The sequence below is a fragment of the Lipotes vexillifer genome, unplaced genomic scaffold, assembly GCF_000442215.2.
Source record: "Lipotes vexillifer unplaced genomic scaffold, Lipotes_vexillifer_v1.1 scaffold150, whole genome shotgun sequence".
Taxonomy (NCBI): Eukaryota; Metazoa; Chordata; class Mammalia; order Artiodactyla; family Lipotidae; genus Lipotes; species Lipotes vexillifer.
Window position 1 is genome coordinate 5,097,632 of NW_006792921.1, and position 18,983 is coordinate 5,116,614.

Sequence of the window (18,983 nt, forward strand, 5' to 3'; positions counted from 1 at the left end):
TGTATTTAGGTGCTCCTATGTTGGGGGCATAAGTATTTACAATTGTTATATCTTCTTCTTGGATCGATCCCTTAATCATTATGTAGTGTCCTTCTTTGTCTCTTCTGATAGTCCTTATTTTAAAGTCTATTTTGTCTGATATGAGAATTGCTACTCCAGCTTTCTTTTGGTTTCCATTTGCATGGAATATCTTTTTCCATCCCCTTACTTTCAGTCTGTATGTGTCTCTAGGTCTGAAGTGGGTCTCTTGTAGACAGCATATATATGGGTCTTGTTTTTGTATCCATTCAGCCAATCTGTGTCTTTTGGTGGGAGCATTTAGTCCATTTACATTTAAGGTAATTATCGATATGTATGTTCCTATTCCCATTTTCTAAATTGTTTTGGGTTCGTTATTATAGGACTTTTCCTTCTCTTGTGTTTTTGTCTAGAGCAGTTCCTTTAGCATTTGTTGTAAAGCTGGTTTGGTGGTGCTGAACTCTCTCAGCTTTTGCTTGTCTGTAAAGGTTTTAATTTCTCCATCAAATCTGAATGAGATCCTTGCTGGGTAGAGTAATCTTGGTTGCAGGTTTTTCTCCTTCATCACTTTCAGTATGTCCTGCCACTCCCTTCTGGCTTGTAGAGTTTCTGCTGAGAGATCAGCTGTTAACCTTATGGGGATTCCCTTGTGTGTTATTTGTTGTTTTTCCCTTCCTGCTTTTAATATGTTTTCTTTGTATTTAATTTTTGACAGTTTGATCAATACGTGCCGTGGCGTATTTCTCCTTGGATTTATCCTGTATGGGACTCTCTGTGCTTCCTGGACTGGATTAACTATTTCCTTTCCCATATTAGGGAAGTTTTCAACTATAATCTCTTCAAATATTTTCTCAGTCCCTTTCTTTTTCTCTTCTTCTTCTGGAACCCCTATAATTTTAATGTTGGTGCATTTAATGGTGTCCCAGAGGTCTCTGAGACTGTCCTCAGTTCTTTTCATTCTTTATTCTTTATTCTGCTCTGCAGTAGTTATTTCCACTATTTTATCTTCCAGGTCACTTATCCGTTCTTCTGCCTCATTTATTCTGCTATTGATCCCATCTAGAGTATTTTTCATTTCATTTATTGTGTTGTTCATCATTGTCTGTTTCATCTTTATTTCTTCTAGGTCCTTGTTAACTGTTTCTTGCATTTTGTCCATTCTATTTCCAAGATTTTGGATCATCTTTACTATCATTATTCTGAACTCTTTTTCAGGTAGACTGCCTATTTCCTCTTCATTTGTTAGGTCTGGTGGGTTTTTATCTTGCTCCTTCATCTGCTGTGTGTTTTTCTGTCTTCTCATTTTGCTTATATTACTGTGTTTGGGGTCTCCTTTTTGCAGGCTGCAGGTTCTTAGTTCCCGTTGTTTTTGGTGTCTGTCCCCAGTGGCTAAGGTTGGTTCAGTGGCTTGTGTAGGCTTCCTGGTGGAGGGGACTAGTGCCTGTGTTCTGGTGGATGAGGCTGGATATTGTCTTTCTGGTGGGCAGGTCCACATCTGGTGGTGTGTTTTGGGTTGTCTGTGGACTTACTATGATTTTAGGCAGCCTCTCCGCTCATGGGTGGGGTCGTGTTCCTGTCTTGCTAGTTGTTAGGCATAGGGTGTCCAGCACTGTAGCTTGCTGCTTGTTGAGTGAAGCTGGGCATTGGTGTTGAGATGGAGATCTCTGGGAGATTTTCCCCATTTGATATTACATGGAGCTGGGAGGCCTCTTGTGGACCAGTGTCCTGAAGTTGGCTCTCCCACCTCAGAGGCAGAGTCCTGACTCCTGGCTGGAGCAGCAAGAGCCTTTCATCCACTCGGCTCAGAATAAAAGGGAGAGAAAGTAGAGAGAATTAGTAGTAAGGTAAAATAAAATAAAGTTATTAAAATAAAAAAATTATTATGAAGAAAAAAAATTTTTTTAAGTAAAAAAAAAAGGACGGATAGAATGCTAGGACAAATGGTGAAAGCAAAGCTATACAGAAAAAATCTCACACAGAAGCATACACATACACACTCACAAAAAGAGGAAAAGGGGAAAAAATACTAAATCTTGCTCTCAAAGTCCACCTCCTCAATTTGGGATGATTTGTTGTCTATTCAGGTATTCCACAGATGCAGGGTACATTGAGTTGATTGTGGAGATTTAATCCACTGCTCCTGAGGCTGCTGGGAGAGATTTCCCTTTCTCTTCTTTGTTCGCACAGCTGCCGGGGTTCAGCTTTGGATTTGGCCCCGCCTGTGCGTGTAGGTCGCCGGAGGGCGTCTGTTCTTCGCTCAGACAGGACGGGGTTAAAGAAGCCGCTGATTCGGGGGCTCTGGCTCACTCAGGCCGGGGGGAGGGAGGGGTACGGAGTGCGGGGTGAGCCTGCGGTGGCAGAGGCCAGCGTGACATTGCACCAGCCTGAGGTGTGCCGTGCGTTCTCCTGGGGAAGTTGTCCATGGATCCCGGGACCCTGGCAGTGGCGGGCTGCACAGGATCCCCGGGAGGGGAGGTGTGGACAGTGACCTGTGCTTGCACACAAGCTTCTTGGTGGCGGCAGCAGCAGCCTTAGAGTCTCATGCCCGTCTCGGGGGTCCGCGCTGAGAGCCGCAGCTCGCGCCCGTCTCTGGAGCTCCTTTAAGCGGCACTCTTAATCCCCTCTCCTCGTGCACCTTTTGGGAGGTCTGAGGTCTTCTGCCAGTGTTCAGTAGGTGTTCTTTAGGAGTTGTTCCACGTGTAGATGTATTTCTGATGTATCTGTGGGGAGGAAGGTGATCTCCGCGTCTTACTTTTCCGCCATCTTCCCCTAGATCTTGGAGTATAGTTGATTTGCAATGTTGTATTAGTTTCAGGTGTACAGCAAAGTGAATCAGTTACACATATACATCTATCCTTTAGATTCTTTTCCCATACAGGTCATTACACAGTATTGAGGAGAGTTCCCTGTGCTATACAGCAGGTCCTTATTAGTTATTTTATATACAGTAGTGTGTATATGTAGATCCCAATCTCCCTATTTATCCCTCCCCCTGACTTTCCCCTGGTAACCATAAGTTTATTTTCTACATCTGTCACTCTATTTCTGTTTTGTAACTAAGTTCATTTGTACCATTTTTTTTAGATTCCACATATAAGTGATATCATATGTATTTGTCCTTGACTTACTTCACTCATTATGACAGTCTCTAGGTCCATCCATGTTGCTGCAAATGGCATTATTTCATTCTTTTTTATGGCTGAGTAATATTCCGTTGTGTGTATGTACATCTTCTTTCTCCACTCCTCTGTCAATGAACATTTAGGTTGCTTCCAGGTCTTGGCTATTATAAACAGTGCTGCACTGAACATTGGGGTGCATGTTATCTTTTCGAATTATGGTTTTCTCCAGATATATGCCCAGGAGTGGGACTGCTGGGTCATATGGTAGTTCTATATTTAGTTTTTAAGGAACCTCCGTACTGTTCTCCACAGCGGCTGCACCAATTTACATTCCCACCAACAGTGCAGGAGGGTTCCCTCTTCCCCACACCCTCTCCAGCATTTATTGTTTGTAGATGTTTTGATGATGGCCATTCTGACCAGTGTGAGGTGATACCTCACTGCAGTTTTGATTCGCATTTCCCTAATGATTAGTGATGAAATGACGATTTTCAATTCCAACAATAATTACTGCTCCAGACCTCATCCTGTGGGAACTAGAAATAATATCCAACTGCTTTTCCGTTTGGCCACATTCCAGCCATTTCCCAGTCCCATGATGATGGCTTGACCTTTCTCCTCAGGCACTAGCCCTGCCAGCAGACAGGGAATCTGCCCTCAGCTTCCTGGTTTGCCAGCATACGGACCAGTAGACAGCGACAAGAGGGGAAAAAAAGACATCCGTACAAGCCTAGACTAAATCTGTATGCACTATGGGCCACCTAATAATCTACTGCCCCTTCAAACCAATATTCCCTCAATGAGAGTTCCACGTTTATTTAGTAAGAAGGACTGATTTTATAATTTTAAAAAGTGTGTCTATACCAGATTGACTTAGTAGTTCACTTCTACTGGCTGAAGGCAATGTCAATAATCTAAAACTTTTTTTTAGTCAGAAAATTACTTTTTAAAAAATACTTCTCTATAATTCCAATTCTCAATTTTCTTTTGCAAATTCCCAAACCAGAGAAGTTCATAATCAGTATACAAATCCACCCTCGAGTCTGTATAATGCCTCTGTGTATGTATGTCTGTCTTGCAGGGTGACTCTGAATGAAAAGGACAATTTCATGAATGCTGAAAATCTGGGGATCGTATTTGGGCCCACCCTGATGAGGCCCCCTGAGGACAGTACCCTCACCACCCTCAATGACATGCGGTACCAAAAGCTGATTGTGCAGATTTTAATAGAAAACGAAGATGTTTTGTTTTAATCCACCAGGGAAGTGAGCTGAATGGCCCGAGCCCCATCTAAGTTGATAAGGCTAAAGAAATAAAAACATCTTTTACACTTGATTTGTTTTCCAAACAAGTGGTGGAATTTCCTAGACCACAGAGGATCGCCATGTCGGCTACTGTGTCTCATAGACACTGGCCCTCTCCACAGGAGAACAGCAAGGATGAGGGTGAGAAAAAGCCCTCGCCTGGGTCTTTGCTGTGCCTCGTATTTCTGTTTTGCTGGAAGAGTGATTAATAAATCTTTCTTTAACTTATTAAAAAACAACGTAGACCTTTAAACTTCAGTCTTATCAGTAATAAAAGGGAACTTAATTCATAGAGGTACTTGATACAGTTATACATTTTCCACTTACAAAAAGAAGACAATTCTATATGTTAAATGTTAAATGAAACTTATATTGTAAAATGTATTTTTATTTTAGCTGCAAGAATGTTACTTTATTTTAGCAAATAGAACTCAATGCAGTGCATTGATTATTACCCTGTGTACCTTGTCCTGCCTTCTTGCTGCGATCCCTGAAAAGTTTACCATGAATGCAGTATCATCTTGACATACCTCTGTCCTTATCAGTGCTTTGCAATGAAATTTCACCTCCCACCTCTGTCCCTGCTTTTGATAGTTTTTGCTGTTATGCACTGGCATTTTGCTGTTGTGCGGTGTATGTTTATAGCAATTGTAGGATGGTCTGAAACATCCACAAATTTTCTTTCCATAAAAATTTCGTGAAACCCCAAAGATGTTCTATGAATTGGTCATGGTCTTTCCATATCATGTGTGTACATCACAGATCATGCAGAACGTGGTCATTTTACATAAAATGATTTGGAAACACTGGTTGTATCTGGGCCATGTAAAAAGTTAGCACTTCTTTCTTTTCAGGTAAGCATTCTGAATTCATCTGTTAATGTCAAGTTGCATTTTCGCCACATTTCTGTACTTATGAAAAGTGAATCTGCAGAGTCATTGCTGATTTTTTTCATTTTTGTTTTATAAACAAGCCTGTTTTTTAAAGGAAGAATGAATGTTTGGTTTTTTACAAATATGTGTTCCTCCTTGATCAAAGTAACTCTGATGGCTAATAATTTAATATGATTTGATTGCTATAGTCCTATCTTATTGGTTATATTTAATTAGCATGAGCTTTCCACACCAAGATTTCTGTATTTTGTAACATAGGTAAAATATTTAAAACGTCAAAAACTGTCAATCTAAATTTTTTTTCTTAACCCCAACTACAAACCCCCTCTCATTATCTGAGATGATTCATGTCATTACTCACTAGTCTTGTTTCGGAGTGACCAGAAGAGAATTACTGTGTGATAAGCGAGCTGAAAGGGGAGAGGGCATTGCAGTTGTTATCCTAGAAAGTCCCGAGGGCTACGTGGGTGGACTCCACTGGCACACGGGGGTCAGAATGGTTCTGCTTGGTCCCTGCTAGTATCGTTCCTCCCAACTGTACAGATTTGTTTGTTGTAGCTTATGTACTTCTTGATACTGTCAAAAAACTATCTGGAAATGGTTTTATTTTGTGAAGTGAACAATACTTTGTAATTTATGATAGTGTAAATGGAAGGAAAAGCATTAAAAGTATTAAATTCTCCTGTCCATCATTTTGGAAGACGTGAAGGAAATTGATGTTGGGGGAAAGGGGGGGCAGAATATTCAAAACACTGCTCCCAGATGGATTGTGGGCAATAAAATGTCTACCATCACCAAGACACGATGAGAAAACAAACACCCCATGGAGTCCACACCTCCTGGCCCCTCTCCCTCCTCCAGCTTCCTCCTGAGGAGCCTGCCTGCAATTAAGATTCCAATACTCCAGCTTCCCTTTCTATAAAGACCCATTGTGTTTATGTCCTTCATTGAGAGATGGGGTGTTTAGAGCAGATCACCCTAGGTAACTTGCAGGAGGGCAGAAAAAGAGTTTTGGAGCCAGAAAGACTTGACTTTGAATAGCAGATCTGCCTCTTATCAGCTGTATCTGACCTTGGGAATGAGTTCGCTTATCTGAAAAACTGGGTTTGGAAATATTCTGATTGGGACACCTTAGATAAAATGATGATCTAAAGTAATTAGTCATAGTTACTTCTTATTATCATCATTATTTTAAGAATGATGACTTAGGAGGGGAAAGGAAGACACATGAGAGAAAAGGATTTGTCCCGGGTTAAATCCAAGTCTGAGTAATAATAAGGGGTATTATTATAACAGGGCTCCATAATGTGTAATGAGGTTCACTTGACTCCTTTTCTCGAATGTGATTACAACACCTGATCCCCTCTACCTGCCTTTAGTCTGAAACCTGCTCTGATACCCATGCCTATCTTCCCCACCATCTGGCAGCCTGACGTGGCTTCTCTTACCTGGCTTGAAATTCCTGCCATTGGAATAACTCTAGTAGTTAGACCTGAAAGGAGGCAGTGTTGTTTCCAGAACCCACTGTTAAATTGCCCACAGGTGGGTTGTGTGAGATGGGACGGGGCAGTGTGGGTGGGGGAAGACCTTTTTCTCTCTCCCGTTAACATAAATGGGCACCTGGTCTCCAAGCTCGGAAGGGGCCTGGTGCAGAATTTCAAGGACAGCAGCCTGGAAGGGACGAGGGAGGGGAGATACGGGGAGTTGAGGAAAGTCACATACCACTACAGGTGTGTTGCCTGGGCCATCCTGCCTCCAACTGAAAACCCGACTCAGGTTGCTTACAAATTCCCAAGATCTATCAACCCCCAAATTTACAGTCAACCTTTCGATTTTTAAAAATGTAATGTTCATTAATTTTCAACCAACATTTATCAAGCACTTATTAACGGACCAGACACTGAATACTGGCAAGAAGGTTTGTCTCACTGGAAGAATTAAATAATAAGTTTAGTTTGGCTGGAGAGCAAAAGCTGGTCATGCTAAGGATTTTGTACTCTAACATAAAAGGCGCTGGTGCTACAAATTTTTTTTTTTAATAAACTTAACTTTGGAGTAGTTTTATATTTACAGAAAAGTTGCAAAGATACTACAGAGAGTTCTTGTGTACTCCTCACCCACTTTCCCCTAATGTTAACATCTTATATAACCACAGTACACTTATTTAAACCAAGAAACCAACATTAGTACATTACTATTAACTGAACTCCAGGCTTTTTTCGGATTTTATGAGTCTTCCGCTAATGTCCTTTTTCTGTTCCAGGATACAATCTAGGACACCACATTGCCTTTAGCATTAACGGGTCTTAAGAAACAAATGACACAATCTTGTTTACGTTTTTTAAAGATCACTTACTTGACTGTGGATCCATCAGAGAATATGCAGGCAGATGGGGGTAGTGAAGGTAGATGCAGGGAGTCACTTCGATGTTCGTTGTTGTCATTGTAAGTCTAAGGTGATGTAGCCTGGATCAGGTGGTAGCAAGGCAGAGGAAAAATAGACAGAACTGAGTTATATTTAGGAGGCAGAGTTGAAAACATTTGGTTACAGATTGGATCAGAGAATCAAAGACGACTCCCACACTGCTTAACTTGACAACTGGATAATATTTCTTGAACACAAAGAGAGCCAGAGGTTCTTGAGGAGGGGTGGAAAAAGTAAGGAGGATGATGAGTTCCATGTTGGACATGATGAAATAGGGATACCTGTGAAATTTCCAGGAAGAGATATTTCATGAGCAATTGCACTAACAGACCCAAGCTGGAGGTAGGAATTTAGGAGCGACACCAGAGGTAATAATTGGAACCAAGGTAATAATTGAATAAGAGTGCCCAGGGACCCAGAACAGAGAAATACAGGAGAGGCCTGATTCAAAGTTCTCCAGAGCACCAACATTCAGGAGAGGGGACGAGACGGAGAGAGCAAATGAAATCCATTTTGATAAAATATAGAGGGTCTCATAAGTGTGGTTCAGAAAGACTCTTTCCTTGTCTTCAGGTTCGTTTCACAATGTCCTAATCCATTTCGTTGTTCCACTTAGATGTATTTTGCTACACACGAGGCACCATGTTAGACCCTATGCTTTGGAGGGGTTTGCTTCACTGGATGCTTTGTAAATGCAAATAAGCCAGGGTCATTTTTTTCCTGAGTTGAAAAGATATTATCATACTCAAGGACCTCCTTCACTGCCTTCCACTGCCATTTGTACATACTTCTAATCCATCGGTTATCACAAAGTATTGCAATTGTGTGTCCATCTGTCTCCCACTGAAGTACAGGCTCCGTGGGATCAAGAATGGTGGACACCACATGATGGTCAGGCACACTCCTACTCATCCTGCAAGTCTCAACTCAAAGTTTCCTCTCCGCTGAGACTTTCCCTGGCTTCCCCAGGCAGAGTACATAGGTGCCAGCCATAAACACATGAAAGCACGGAGAGTTCAGAGAACTCTCCAGAGTTGGATTTAACCAGCACATGAAATGTGAGGGAAGAGGAGGGGGAATGAGATTAAACAAGCAGGTCTGCGCCAGGGAATAGGGAACCTTGTGTGCCAAGTATGAGTCAAACTTAGAAAGATTGGTCTGGTGACACGTGGAGGATAGGACAGAGGATGTAAGATTAGAAAGACAGAAGCTAATCTAGAAGACGTTATAGGCAATGACAAACTGAACTTGACTTCCAGCAGGAGGGATGGAGAAGAGCCATGATAAGAGAGATATTTAGGGCGTTGTCAAGACTTACTGATTTGATGCCAAGGTTGAACAGATGAAGTCACAAATGACACCCTCATTTCTGGTTTTTACAACTAAATGACTATTTAGGAAGATAAGAGAATACAGGAACGAAAGGGGGTTCAGCAGGGAGAAATCATGGGCTCAGTTTGCAGGATGCATATGGGGCTAATGATAAGGTGGGGCTTCCCTGGTGGCGCAGTGGTTAAGAATCCGCCTGCCAGTGCAGGGGACATGGGTTCGAGCCCTGGTCTGGGAAGATCCCACATACCGTGGAGCAACTAAGCCTGTGCGCCACAGCTACTGAGCCTGCACTCTAGAGCCCGCAAGCCACAACTACTGAGCCCACGTGCCACAGCTACTGAAGCCCATACACCTAGAGCCTGTGCTCCACAACGAGAGAAGTCACCGCAATGAGAAGCCTGCACACCGCAACACAGAGTAGCCCCTGCTCGCTGCAACTAGAGAAAGCCCGCTTGCAGCAATGAAGACCCAGCACAGCCAAAAATAAAAATAATAATAATAATAAATTTTTTTAAATAAAGTGACTGTTATAGTTTGTTGGACTTATAAGTTGAAAATAATTTTTTTAAAAAGATGATAAGGTGATGAGTCCCCTTTGGATATAGCAACTAAGGAGCCCCTGTAACTTAACAGGAGCTTTTCAGTGAGGACAATGTGGTGCATGACACATTGCTAAACCTTTACAGTGAATGGGGTTAAAAAGGAAGATAAAACCTGTATTTTTAAAGAAAAACCCATAAAGCTCTCCTTTCATAGGCTTATAAACCTCATATGTATGATAAGTCATCCACGGGAGCAAATTTTTCATTGCTGCCGAAAATTTATAACCTTAACAGACTTTCTTGAAAAACTGTGTACTTCAAAATGTTCTTAAAGAGTTAAGCAAGTATTACTGGAATAGATTTTTGCTCACTCAAATTACCTGATTTTTTCTATGTTCTAATTTACACAATGGGTATAATCTTTGTTTGTTCTAGTTCCCTAATCTGAAAATGGGCATAATAACAGAGTACCTGATCTCCCCTTCTTGTCAGAGTGCTTCTACGCAAGGATCCATTGAGACCCTGAATATAAAAACTAAAAGCTCAGTATAAACTGGATAGTAGTTGGGCTTCCCTGGTGGCGCAGTGGTTGAGAGTCCGCCTGCTGATGCAGGGGTCGCGGGTTCGTGCCCCAGTCCAGGAAGATCCCACATGCCGCGGAGCGGCTGGGCCCATGAGCCATGGCCGCTGAGCCTGCGCGTCCGGAGCCTGTGCTCTGCAATGGGAGAGGCCACAAGAGTGAGAGGCCCGCGTACCTCAAAAAAACAAACAAACAAACAAACAAAAAAAAGAAGTGGTTTAAAAAAACAAACAAACTGGATAGTAATGTACAAATGTTGATTATTGTATGCAGGACCATCCTTAGGTAGGGCAAACCCAGGTTAGTCCATTAATTGGCAGGCTTGGAGGATGTGGAGGCATGGGACTGGAGCAGGGCATTACTGTCAGGGGCAACGTAGGGCTGCAAGAATCAGAAGCTCAGGTCAAACAGCCCACCAAGGAGAGATGCTCAGACTCCAAAGTCTAAGCAGAAAAGACGTGTGACAAGGCAAAAATAGACCTCTTTAGGCCAGGAATTCAGGAATTGAGTGCCATGGATCAAGTGAGGAGTGTGTGTGTGTGTGTGTGTGTGTGTGTGTGTGTGTGTGTGAGAGTGAGAGACATGGGTTCTTTTCCACAGGGGTCACATGCTAAAACCCATCAGGTTTTATGGGCCAACAGGTTCTTGACTCTTGGAATGGTCAAGATGATCACCTTGGAACAATCAGGAACAGTCACAAAGTCCGAAGTCCCAAGTCCATGGCAAGGTCAATATAATACCAACAGCCCATACAGACCGCTGCTTGAGCATGGATTACTGACTTCTAATAGTAAGGAGATGATCATTAACCTTTAAGAAGCACTAGATTCATCCATCAGGAAAGTATCTGTTGCACATAATATGAAACTATGATGCAAAGGGCTTCAACAATAGGGACATTAATTATCTCAACAAGAAATCCAAATGTAGGGCATCTCCAAGATTGGTGCTGTCGTTCTTTCTATTCCATCATGCTCGGTTTGTTGGCATTTCCCTCAGGCTTTGACAAACATCGTATAAGAAGGTGGCTTCAAGGAGAAGCAGGACAATGTCTTTCTCATCCTGCATGTCCTATTTGATAGCTAAGAAATCCTTCCCTCAACATATATCCCCTTACAACACCTTGGCCAGAATTGCACAGCATGTTTATTGCTAAACCAATCACTAGCAAGGGGAATGAGATTCCCATGATTAGTTTAGGTCAGTGTGGCATGAAGTATAGCCCCTTGGCCAGCAACACCGTGGCCTGGGACTTGTTAAAAATGCAGTTTCTCAGGCCTGAATCACTGACTGGGGCTGGGGCCTCACAATCTGTTTTTTGTCCCAGTTTACTCTCCTTTTTATTTATGCATCATTCAAAAAATATTTATTTTGTGCCTACTTTGTGCTAGGCACTATCAACACAATCATTATTAACATATCAGAGACAGTTTCTGCCCTTGTGGAGCTTACAACCGAAAGAAAGAGACACCCACACATACCTCATCACAAATTCTTCATGATAAGCTGAGGTAAGTTAGGAAGGAAAAGTACAGGGGTTTTCAAAGATCACAGGAATTTTAGAAGAACTTGATATAGCCTGAAGGGTCTGGAAGAGTTTCCACAGGAAGAATGCTTCCCAGTGTGGGGCTAAAATTTTCTGTCTTAAATCCTATGAAACCAGGTTGTTAGAGAATCCTGGCTAAAATAGTCTAAGCAAAGAGAGCAGCATGGACAAAGCCCCTGAGAAGGGAAGAGACGTAACCAATTTGAAAAAAATGTAAGCAGCTCACTGTAGCTAAGGCACAGAGGTAGTGGAAAGAGGAAGCCAGACCACACAGGCCCTCCACAGCAGCAGACTTTTCCCAACTGGTAAGGCCTACTTTCAACACCCATCGGCTAGAACAGTCACATGGCAGTCAAAGCCTAAAGAATTAACAACTGAATAATGACACAGTACACCATAAATCAGAAAAAAAAAAAAAAAAAAAAGGATGTAAATAAACTTACCCTGAATAAGGAATGCACTTTCAAGCTGTTCTAAAACTTTTAAGCATTCAGTATTACACCATGTACTTCAAACTGAGACAGGCTGGGCCCTGGGACCTGGGCCCATTTGCTGCAGCACTTGTACCTGGACACACGTATCCTGGAGCAACAGAATACAAAGAAACTATAAGGGACTAAAAATAACTGTGTGCATGTGCAGTTGGGGCACATGATGGACAAGATACAAAAAGACCAAAAAAAAATCCCTTCTACTCCCTCAAAAGCTTTTTTTTTTTTTTTTTTTTTTTGCTTTAAGATAAAGAAAAGGCCATATTCCTTTGATACTCTTTGTGAAAATAATCTCAGTACGAGATCCAAAGATTTCCATTATTCACTGTCCGTACTCAAAATCACCCGCATGTACCAGGTACAATTCTCTGAACTTCACCACTGATGAGCCTATCCCAAAGTAGAATTCTTCAGCAACACAAAAGACACAGGCTAAAACAGTCCTCAGAATTATACTTTAAAATAAGTGTATTCAAAATATAAATATAATAACTCTCCAGACCATTATTTTTCCTAACAACCAAACTCTAAATTTGAAAAAAAAATAAAGGAGTTTTTCAAACCACTGATGTGTGCAGCCCATTCTCATGACACAGTCATTTAAACTTCTCATTCTGCATGAGAAAGTTTTGTTTCTTCCCTTTGTCTTGCAGAATAATTTAGGTTCCCACCTTGGATATGATTCACCAAGTGGAGTAAGACCACAGATAACAGTGACAAAGAAACACAGGCAATGAAGAAAACTTCTAAAAACAAATATCCCCGAGTATCCAATATCATGCCAGCAATGATGGAAATGATGGCCAACCCAAGATTCTGAATGGACTGCATGAAGCCATATGCGGTTCCCAGTTGATGTTCAGGAACTACAAACGCCACCATTGGCCACAATGCACAGGCAAGCAACGAATAGTAGAGTCCCAGGAGACACATAGCAATCCAAGTGTTCCATAGCATAAAGGCCAGCATCATGTGGGAAGCAAGTGTGGTCACCATTGCACACAGATGATGTTACTTCCCATTTTATCCACCAGGAGCCCAAACACTATACTGCTAATATCACTCGCTGTCTGGGAGAAAAATCCAAATTTCTCTGTAAAGAAATCTTTGCGAAGTCCAATGAAAGGGAACACGGCAACATAATAGCAGACACAGATGATAAATATAGCCACAGGGGTAAGGAGAAGTCCTTCACATCAGTCAACTTAATAACTTCACCTGTTTTTCTTTGTTCTTTATGAAGGATTCTTTCTGCTGTCTGATCCAAATAAGCAAGGGCCAAGGCACAGACTAGTGAAAGAATACATGTTATACCCCCAGACATAAGTGTGACCCCAAGGGTTGTGTGACCAGCAGAACCTAAGGAAACTTAAACCTTGGAATACAGCCATCTCATGAGGTTCATGTTTACTGTTCTTCCAACTCCAGCCATGCTAAGCTGGAGTCCAGCTTACACCAAACACCAAGTTTAATTCTTTGCCTTTAAACCAACTCACAGCATACGTATTCTGAGCAACTGCTAAGGAGTCCCCACCCATCCCAAACATAACCGTCCAAACTCCCATCAGCCAAAAAGCATTAAATATTCCACCCAGGGCAAAAACAAATAGCAACTAAAAATAATGGTGCCCCATCGTATTCCAAATGCTTGCTCTATCAAAAAGCTACCAAAGAGGGGCTTCCCTGGTGGCGCAGTGGTTGAGAGTCCGCCTGCCGATGCAGGGGACACGGGTTCGTGTCCTGGTCCGGGAAGATCCCACATGCCGCGGAGCGGCTGGGCCCGTGAGCCATGGCCGCTGAGCCTGCGCGTCCGGAGCCTGTGCTCCGCAACGGGAGAGGCCACAGCAGTGAGAGGCCCGCTTACCGCAAAAAAAAAAAAAAGCCACCAAAGAAACACAAAACTACATTGGGCCAAGAATACCAGGCATACCGCAGCATGAATTTCGTGGTATTCACCTGCATATCCTTGTAACCTGAGTCTGAGGTCAGCAGGATTATCATAGCAGAAGCCAAGGAAGAAAGCACCAGCAACAGTACCAAAAGCCTGTGCGCCAGGAACTGGGGTCGCAGAGGTCCGGCGGGGCAGCGGGGCAGCGGGGCAGCGGGGGCTCCCGTGCTGGCGTCGTCTGGGCCGCCTGGCAGCGCCCTCACTTCCTCCCCACCTCCCCCGGGGCCGGCGGCGGGAGACCGAGAGATGACCGTGACCGCCAACTTACCGGAGGAAGCCGCCGCCAAAGCCCCGCGAAAACCGTGCTCACGTGACCGCGGTCGTTCATGCGATGCTTCACAATCTTTTTAACAAACCCTTCAGGTGATTCCAATGCAGGATAAATCTGAGAACTGGTTTAGAACAGAAAGGGTTTCACCTGAACTGGGGCTAAATCCACCCTTTCCGAAGTGTTTGGATACCTGAAGAAACTCAGGGTTTATTAATGAAGGGGAAATAGTTTTGCAGCATTGGGAAGGATGTTCACACATTCAGAGGCTGATTAAGACCCGCCACATCCATAGACCGAGGTTCCCAAAGGACTCTCACCTCCATAACTATGGAACCACCTCTATCTCTAAAATGACATTGTCTGACCTGTAAACTTCATGAAGGCAGGAATTGGTCTACTTTGCTCACCAGTCTACCCCTGTCCCTAACTGGCACTATGCCTGGCATACAGCAGGCACTCAAACACTTTCTAAATTAATAGAATAATCCTTCTACAAATATTCAAATATCCTATAATATTTTGGTGTCATGGAGGAGGGGGTGATTCTAGAAGCAGAAGAATCTGAAAATGCATATTGACTCTTGTCCACCATTTAGAGTTCTGTCCAGTATCTGAACCCTTCAGTTACTGAAGCCTTCTTGGAACTAGTTATCCATAACTCACCTAATCTTCACCATATTCTTTCTCCTTCTATCCAGTAGGTATGATTAAGCCTCAAAATAATTCAGTTTGGAGAATCTGAAGATCTAAGTCTCTAGTTCAATTGCCTGTTACACAAGTTCAATTGCAGGTTACAACCCCGTTGTTTCAATCCTGCCTCTTATCACTTTCTGATAGTATAATTTGGGAAAGTTACTTTACTTCTTAAGCCTCAGTTTCCTTGTCATTATAATGAACTAGTGTCGGTACATATTCCGTGAAATAATTGTAAGGCTTAAGATAATCTATGTACAGCTCTCAGTATAGTATTTGGGGCACACAGTAAGACAAATGTTTGTCTAAAAACTCAAGAGCTGTGGGAAACTTCTATGAGAATGCTTATGCTAAGTAAGCCTTGGTAAACTTTCTTCAGAGTTACAGGACATCACATTGCTGCCTAGCAAATTATAGGGGGATTCTAGCAGTTTACTGCCCAGTGGGTTTTTGAAGCCAAGCCACACCTGCCCTGTGCTGTGATGTGGTGGAAAGCCATCATGGGAGCCCTACAAGAGCACTGAATTTAGAGCCACAAGACCTGGCTCGGTCACAGATCAAGGCCTCCAACATTTCTGAGCCCCAGGTTTCTCCCCTCTGAAACTTGAAAAATAATGCCTGCTTGCCTGCCCGACCCACCAACCTCATGGGTTATCACTGAGGCCAGATGGCATGGGAGCAGGTGTGGAGGTGCTGCGACACACCTTCATACCCCACCAGGTCAAGCTTCAGTGCTGTGCTCCCCCCACTGCCAGAGTGCTCTCCCTGGAGCCCCATCAACCTCACTGCAGCTTCGGGTCTCTGCTTACTTGGCTTCTCATTTGCTGGCACAGTTGACCACTCCCTTCTTCCCAAACCCCCTCTCTCTCGGCTGCTGTGACACCACCCTTGCTCCCATCCTCTGCCCAGGCTCCTCTGTCCATTCTCCCTCTAGAACTCTCCAAGTCCCTTGGAACACTCTCCAAGGCTGCCTTCTTGCAGTACTTTCTCTGTAGGCAATCACATCTACTCCACCTTCCAATGCTATCTGTCAACAATTCCAAATGATTCCTAAGATTCAGTAAGCTATCCTTTTCTATTGCTGAGAAATATTCCATGGTATGGATTTACCACAGTCTGTTTTGCCTTTCACCCACTGAAGGACGTCTGGATTATTTCCAGCTTGGAAAGGGTGCAATTTCTGGGTCATATTTGCATGTTTAGTTTTTTTAAGAAACTATCAAGCTGTTTTCCAGAGCAGCTGGACCATTTCACATTCCCACCAGCAACGTGTAAGTGATTCAGTTTCTCCACAGCCTCACTAGCATTTGGTGTCATCATTATTTTCTATTTTAGTCATTCTGATAAGTTCATGTTGATATCTCATTGTGGTTCGCATTTGCATTTCACTAATGGTTAATGATGCTGAACATCTTTTCATGTGGTTATTTGTCATCTGTATCTCCAATTTAGTGAAACAACTGTTCAAGTCTTTTGCCCATTTCATAATTGATTCTTTTTCACTACAGAATTTTGAGAGTCCTTTATATATTTTAGGTATATATGGTTTGCAAATATTTTCTCCTAGTCTGTAGTTTGTCTTTACATCCTCTTAACAGAGTGTTTTTCAGAGCCAAAGCTTTTCTCAGTTTTGATGAAGTCCAACTTAGTTATTTTTTCTTTTATGGATCTTCGTTTTAGCCATGTCTATGAACTCTTCACTTAGCCCTAGGTCCCAAAGACATTCTATATTTTCTTCTAAAAGTTTTATATTTTTACATTTAAAATCCATGATCTAATTATTAATTATACTATGTGATGTTTACATCAAGATTCACTTTGCACCTTTGGCACAAAGGGACTGTCCAGAATAAGGGTAGAAAGATCTCCCAGGAGGATGATGTGTGCGAGGCATGGAGGATAAACAGTCCAGATGGAACTGTGTGGCTAAAGAGACAGCCACGTTGAAGACGGCCACCATGATACCTTCTGCTGCTGCCCCATCTGACAATGTGCTCCAGCAAAACAGGCAACTCCACCAAGAAAGAAGGACACTCAAGGCATCCCCAGGAGGAGACTGTGCAACAGACAGAGAGAGGTCAGTCCCTATGGAAGGAGAAGGAAGTGTCCAGGAGGGATATTTTTAGGAAAAACAAAATGGAACACATATATACTGATATGATGGCACTTGTAGAAAAGTGCACCAAGAAGCCATTGGAAAGTGTAGAAAGAGTTAGAAATAGGACTAAAAACAAGCAGACTGAAAGGGTTGAGGTGGGGGGAGGGTGGGCAGGGAGAGGCCATTATTAATTTTAGGAAAAGACAAAATGTAGGAAAGCAAATATAATGTTCTGTACACTATAATGCTTAGCCTGAACAATATATACAAAGGTACAATAATATGAACATGGAATTGTCAATTAAACAAAGGCTGTAATATGACCACTGTACTGGGATATGAGAGAAAGGAAACAGAAGGCATGGTGGTATAAGAGAACAAAAGGCTCAAATACCAAAATAAGAAATTAATAGAGGTCAAATATTGATAAATCAAAAGAGAGCATAATACACAAATTAATTAGAAATATAGAGATGTGCACATGTCGGAAACGAAAAGCCAAAATTGTTGAAGGTGGTTGGGGAAGAGAACTAAGGGAAAGAATGAGATAAGAAACCCCTGTAATGTGCTATAATCGCCTTAATAACATTTGACCTTTGAACTCTGTGTGCATATATTACTCTAATAAAATAAAAACTAATTTCTTAAAACAATTAATAATGCCGTGTCTACATAGCAGAGACATGATGCTCCTGTTCTTTCCCTCCTTTGGGTCTGATTCAGTGATGTGGATTATATATTAAGATTCCAGGAGCTAATGGGGCAACACATATTAAACATATTCCTTGGCTTGTGCCTCAGCCACATTCTGGTAGTGACCTTACTTCTAAGGATTCTGCCTTATGATTTGTTAATCCTTTTCTGGTAACATTGCTTTCAAGCTTAACTGAGCACACTTCCTCCTTCAATGACAGGTAATGCAATTTCGGTGCCGAAAGGATGAAGAGCGTTCTTGAATCACATACAGAAATCTTCTGCTTGATTTGATTTAATCATGAAGTATGTTCCTGAAAGAAAAGTTAGATTCAGAGTAAATTGTCGTATATTAAATACTCTCCAGTACATTTTAACCTTATGTTCTTGGGGGGAAAGCAATGGGCCCTAGCCAACAATAATGACAGTGAACTTTAAGACTCTCTACCCATTATTTTCCAAAAGCGCTGGGAAGTGATTGATCTGTAGAGTCTGTTTACATGATTTTCCTACACAGCCAATGAAAGAAATCAGTCAAGGAGAAACTAACATTTACTGAGTGCCTATCATGTGTCAGGCACTGTGCTGGGGACTTTAATAAATGTATTGTCTGCTTTAATCTTGGCAACGATCCAGAGAAGTAGATAGTATTATCCCCACTTTACATTTAAGGAAACCAGAGCCTAAAGATATTGAGTAATTTTCTCAAAGCCACACAGCTTGTAATTCAAACCAACCATCAAGTCTTTTCACAAGAAATGTATATAATTACAATTCCCAGTGTTAATTTGAGCTTTGAGTGCTCTGTGATTCCATAGGGCTTTAATATTTAAGCAACCACATATGATTTAGCATTATTCTAAGTGGGAAACTTAGAAGACGATGACCTAATTCCAATCTTTTAAGTATGACTACCTCTTTTGATGTAATAGCCTTGATACCAACAAATATTTATTGATCTAATGATTAACTAAAAGGCAATATGAGATTCAAATATCAATATTAAAAGAACATTGTGTTAGGGAAA

General features: G+C 42.1%; 1 protein-coding gene and 1 pseudogene across 1 annotated transcript in view; one reads left to right on the top strand and one right to left on the bottom strand.

Moving 5' to 3' along the window:
• The window catches only part of LOC103070059 (beta-chimaerin-like), a 30,615-nt gene extending 25,678 nt beyond the window's left edge, over nt 1-4,937 (top strand). The window contains exon 7 of the mRNA XM_007466125.1: nt 4,222-4,937. Within this exon, the coding sequence (XP_007466187.1) occupies nt 4,222-4,393 (172 nt within the window). The 3' untranslated portion in view covers nt 4,394-4,937. The remainder of the gene's footprint in view (nt 1-4,221) is intronic.
• Nucleotides 4,938-12,862: 7,925 nt separating this feature from the next.
• On the bottom strand, nt 12,863-14,302 carry LOC103082987 (major facilitator superfamily domain-containing protein 1-like; annotated as a pseudogene).
• Nucleotides 14,303-18,983: the final 4,681 nt, after the last annotated feature.